The 5,353-nt window shown below is 35.9% G+C and overlaps 2 protein-coding genes across 2 annotated transcripts in view; one reads left to right on the top strand and one right to left on the bottom strand.

Moving 5' to 3' along the window:
• Positions 1-117, bottom strand: part of HELRODRAFT_193805 (hypothetical protein) — a gene marked incomplete at both ends in the record, with an annotated part of 14,208 nt that extends 14,091 nt beyond the window's left edge. The window contains one exon of the mRNA XM_009028927.1: positions 36-117. Within this exon, the coding sequence (XP_009027175.1) occupies positions 36-117 (82 nt within the window). The remainder of the gene's footprint in view (positions 1-35) is intronic.
• Positions 118-1,118: 1,001 nt separating this feature from the next.
• HELRODRAFT_180182 (hypothetical protein) lies at positions 1,119-3,128 on the top strand (the record flags this gene model as incomplete). Its single annotated transcript, XM_009028926.1, has 2 exons — positions 1,119-1,407; positions 3,043-3,128. 2 exons carry the CDS (start codon positions 1,119-1,121, stop codon positions 3,126-3,128), a joined length of 375 nt encoding a protein of 124 aa, XP_009027174.1.
• Between the last annotated feature and the right edge of the window lie 2,225 nt (positions 3,129-5,353).

The following is a 5,353-nucleotide window of genomic DNA, read 5'->3' as shown; positions in this document are numbered from 1 at the left end:
AAAAACGCTTAATAACAATCAGCCAATCAACAAACCTATCTGGCAGCACGTGACCAAGCCTGTAACCATGACAACCAGGCATATAAGTGACGCAATCAAGCGTTTGTTAGTATCCATCTTGCTTATTATTAGGATTATTATTATTATTATTGTTATTATTGTTGTTGTTGATGTTGCTGTTGTTGTTGTTATATTATTATTATTATTGATGTTGAAATCGCTTCCGACTAAAGTTATTTTTTAAAACAGGCTGCAATTGAATAAGTGCAAATGCAATAATTTTTGGATGAATGGATGAATAAATACGGGAATGAATGAATTGATGAATGAATGGATAAATAAATGCGTGACGAATGAATTGATGAATGAATGAGTGAATGAATAAATGAATGAATTAATGAAAGAACGAAGAAATGTTGCGAAGAAATTAAACGATAGACAGAAGTCTGAAGAAACATATAGTTTCCAAAAAATAAAAATTTAAATGAATGAATAGTCGAACGAACGAACGAACCAACGGACAAACGGACAATTAAACAAACAAACCAACATAAATTCACAGTTGGATCAATGGATGAACGGATCGTAGCAATGAAAGACATAAAATGACTCGCGGCGGAAAAAATCTTTCCATATATAAGCCAAACGTTCTACGTCATACAAACAAACATACATGTATGTATGTATGTATGTATGATGATGCTAGTTGTGATGATGATGAGGAACATATATACATACATACATACATACATACATACATACATACATACATACATACATACATACATACATACATACATACATACATACATACACAAAAACAAACAAGCAAACCTACCTATATTATATATTTTTATATATAATACGCAAAGCCAAAGGTATTACGTATAAAGGAAGAGCATATTTAAACTACATCCCTAGCGATGTATGTATGTATGTAAGTATGTATGTATGTATGTATGTATGTTAAAACCAAAACATGATGAGTGACACTGAACCGTCAAACATCAAGTAACAAATGGATTAACACTTTGACTTGTCGTTAATTGCACATGTCGGCATTCAGTTGGATATTTTCAAGCACACAGACACGCAGGAACCGCTGCAACAAGCACGAAATGTGGTTAGTTGCGAAAAACAGTTCTCTGCTGTCGCCTGATCTGACGCTGATCATTTTACATACTGCCTTAAGAAATTTAAGGGTGTTGGGGTCCATCGGGCCGAGAACCTCGATACATATTGGCAAGAATTCCATCGAGGGGAGGGCGTTCCCATACTTTTTCATTTTCTCGTCCGCTGCCCTGGCCGCGGCCAAACCGCATTCTTTACTTGTCAGGTTTACGTATCGTTTGGCGAGGGTGCAAGGGACCGTAACATCCCACGCCAAACATCTGCCGGCTCTCCAAGGTATTAGTGTGCATCCGTCCGGGCGCTTACCATCATGCGCAGAAATGCCGGATGGTTCCTTGAGAACCGGGATTGAAGCCTTGGAGAAGAGCTGACAAATGTATTCGTTTAGCGCTGAGTGACGTAGTTGACGGCCCCCACCCAGGCGACAAACCAAACCATGGTGCCCAAACTCGTCCGCCCCTGCGCCACATCGGCACGTGTATTTATTCTGAATGACCAGGCCAAGTCTGAAGCCAATGGCAAATCTCACAGACTCGTCGTCAAGCCTGGTGCCCACAGAGATGTTGGGCCACGATCTGAACCACCCACAGACCTGGACATGGCCAACAAACGAGCGGTGGAAAAGTCGTCGCCGCATGAAGACAACAAATTTTGAAAGATTTTTTTATATTCTTCGTTCAAAATTTGGACGTGCGTACGGTCTCCCGGGGCGGACACTGGGGGAAGAATATCGCAGCAACGAAAAAATCGGTGGAGCAGGGAAGACTGCAGGTCGAGAGTGGCAGCGGCAGAAGAATTATAAACAACGGGAGCCAGCTGAACCACGCTAAGCAACCCCAGCCCACCAAATCGCACCGGCAGCTGAGCCTGGGACCAACCACTGTCGGTCACTTGAACATTGCAAATCGACGACAGGGCGGTGTATGTATGTATGTATGTATGTATGTATGTATGTATGTATGTATGTATATATGTATGTATGTATGTATGTATGTATGTATGTATGTATGTATGTATGTATGTATGTATGTATGTATGTATGTATGTATGTATGTATGTATGTATGTATGTATGTATGATGCTAGTTGTGATAATGATGAGGAAGATGAAGATGATGGTGATGGGGGGCTTAATTGCGTCACAAAATCGTCACAGCCATTCATGCGTCACAGCAATCTAAATTAAATGGCTACGAAGAGGCTGACGATGACGACGACGATGATGGTGATGATGATGATGACGATGATGATAATGATTACGTTTTAACTGATTATTATTGCTAATTAATGAAATATACATATATATCTGTGTATGTATGCTTGTCTGTATGTACATAAATATCCCATTCAAATCCATATAGTTATTTACATCACATTAATTAATAATTAATTAATACTTAATTAACACTTAATTAATTAGTACATGTTTTTGTATGTACGTTTATAGATATTTAATTCAAACTGAAAACATCAAATGGTATGGTGGTTGTCGCAATTGAAGTGAACGGTACGAACCAGCATGTGGAGTGAATACTCGTTAAAACTACAATTTTGTCACTTCCTTGCCTGGCCCAATCAATCCATCCTATCAATTTTTCGAGGCAATTTTCATTCATAAATAACATCGAAATAGTATTTGGGATTGGTTTAATATCCGAAAAATATTCGGATTGGTTTAATATCCGAAAAATATTCGGATTGGTTTAATATCCAAAAAATATTCGGATTGGTTTAATATCCGAAAAATATTTGTTCATATAGCCGTCAGAGTTCGGAGGCATTTCGATCATTAACAGCAGTTTTATTTTTTTCTCTAAAATTTATTCTCGTGATGGTGACGATGATGACGTCACGACGATGATGACGTCACGACGATGATGACGTCACGATGATGGTAACGATAACCATTAAGGACCATTCTATGTCCCGCTTCTGAGGGGAACTTTATCAGGCCATATACAGATGAACTCTGACCTCGTCTTGAAAAAGTCTTTATAGCCCTTCTTTGTTAGAAACTTAACGTTCGTTTTTTCGCATGTACGCAAGTGTGTGTGTGTGTTTGTGTGTGTGTATGTGTGTGTTTGTGTGTGTGTATGAGTGTGTTTGTGTGTGTGTATGTGTGTGTTTGTGTGTGTATGTGTGTGTGTATGTCTATATGTATTACTATTATACCACTCTACTAATGCAATCATTTATTTCACTTATCTATTACACTGTTTAACTGTCGCCACTGCTACTACTACATTGTTATTATTATTATTATTTATTATTATTTATTATTTATTATTATTATTCTTTTCTTATTTAAAGAAATAACAATGGCCGGAAGTAAACAAAAAAATAAAATAAGTGAGAGGAAACATTTATTTACGTTACAAAAGATAATAAAAAAAAGACTTTCATTTAATGAAATAAAGTTTGAAAATTTGAAAAGTTTGACGACGACGATGACGACGATGATGATGACGATGATGATGATGATGACGAAGACGACGACGATGATGATAATGATGATGATGACGACGATGATGATGATGATAATGATGATGATTAGATCGGTGATGATGACGATGACGTCATTTTAACGGTTGAATGTTAAACATATAAAATGATAAAATTTTTAGTCTTTGGACGGGAGATCTTATAGAAAATAGAGCTGATGAATCCGAGGTTGTTGATGTTTTTGTTGTTGTTGATGTTGTTGTTGATGTTGTTGTTGATGTTGTTGTTGATGTTGCCGCTGCTGATGTTGTTGTTGTTGTTGTTGTTGTTGATATAAACATTGTTTCTGGTGCAAATGTTGTTGTGGTAGTAGTAGTAAATGTTGATGTTTTTGTGGTTTTAGTTGTTGTTGTTGTTGATGTTGTTGTTGTTGATGTTGTTGTTGATGATGTTGTTGTTGCTGTTGTTTTGTCGGGAGGACATCACAAATTTTTGTATATATATGTTTATCACTGTTTTGTTTTTTAGGTCGTTGCTTATTTGGTTTTTGTTGTTGTTGATGTTGTTGTTGCAGATTTTGTTGTTGTTGATGTTGTTGTTGTTTAAGTAATTGCTGATGCTGCTGCTGTTGTTGTTTTTGTTCTTCTAACTTTTTTTCATCGCCAACCAAAAGCTTTTGACAAGGTACTAAAAATATATTTTGTAAACGCTGTTTTATCAGCCTAATCTAATTTATGTTAATTTATTCAAATGTAGCCGACCAATCACAAACCAGTAAAAATTGAATTGCAAACCTACTCATCTTATGATAATTAATTATTTAATTTATATTAATTTATTCAAACCGGTCAGCCAATGACCTTGCACGATCGAATGGAAGACGTTATTTAACTGGCTGTCGAGGTTTTTCAAGTCTGTCACCCTTCGTTATAATAAAAATAAACATAATAATAATAATAATTATTGTTATTATTATGCATAATTATTATTATTATTATTATTATGATTTTGTTGTTGTTAGAAAAAAAAATTTTTTTTTCACTTTGCAACGTGGCAGTTTGTGTAGAAGGATTCTGAAATATGAATAGGTATTATTATTATTATTATTTTAATCATTATTATTATTGTTAGTATTATTATTATTAGTAGTAGTAGTAGTGGTGGTGGTGGTGGTGGTAGTAGTAGTAGTAGTAGTGGTAGTGGTAGTAGTAGTAGTAGTAGTAGCAGTAGTAAGTGCAATTTTTGGATTATATAATATACACGATACGTATATGTAGCGATATGTATGCAAGTATGAATGTATAGTTTGCAAAAGAACAATCATATCGATTCACTTTTCACCCGGGCAGTACCATCTTGACATTTATGATCTTTCATTTTCAGTTTCCATTTCCGGTACAAGATGGCGGAGGAGGCGGAGGTGGCGAGCACGAAGAAAACTGAGAAAGCGATAATCATCAGTAGTGGAAAGTTTAAAGAATAGTTGTTGTTGTTGCTGTCATTGTTGTGGTTGTTGTGGTTGTTGTTGATGTCATTGATGTGATTGTTATGAAAACTGTTAGCAGTTGTTGAGTTTGTTGCTGATTTCTGTTTCTGCTGCTGTTGTTGTTGTTGCTTGTTGCTCCATTTTGAATCTACTAAAATTGTGTTACTTATTAGGCAATTACTTCTGTTACTACTGCTACTACTACTATTACTACTACTACTACTACTACTACTATTACTACTACTACTTCCGGCGGCATCATTACTATCACCTGTGGCATGATTACACGACCTTA

The sequence above is a fragment of the Helobdella robusta genome (assembly GCF_000326865.2).
Source record: "Helobdella robusta unplaced genomic scaffold HELROscaffold_59, whole genome shotgun sequence".
In the NCBI taxonomy this organism is placed as follows: domain Eukaryota; kingdom Metazoa; phylum Annelida; class Clitellata; order Rhynchobdellida; family Glossiphoniidae; genus Helobdella; species Helobdella robusta.
This window is presented reverse-complemented; position numbering and strand designations above follow the sequence as displayed.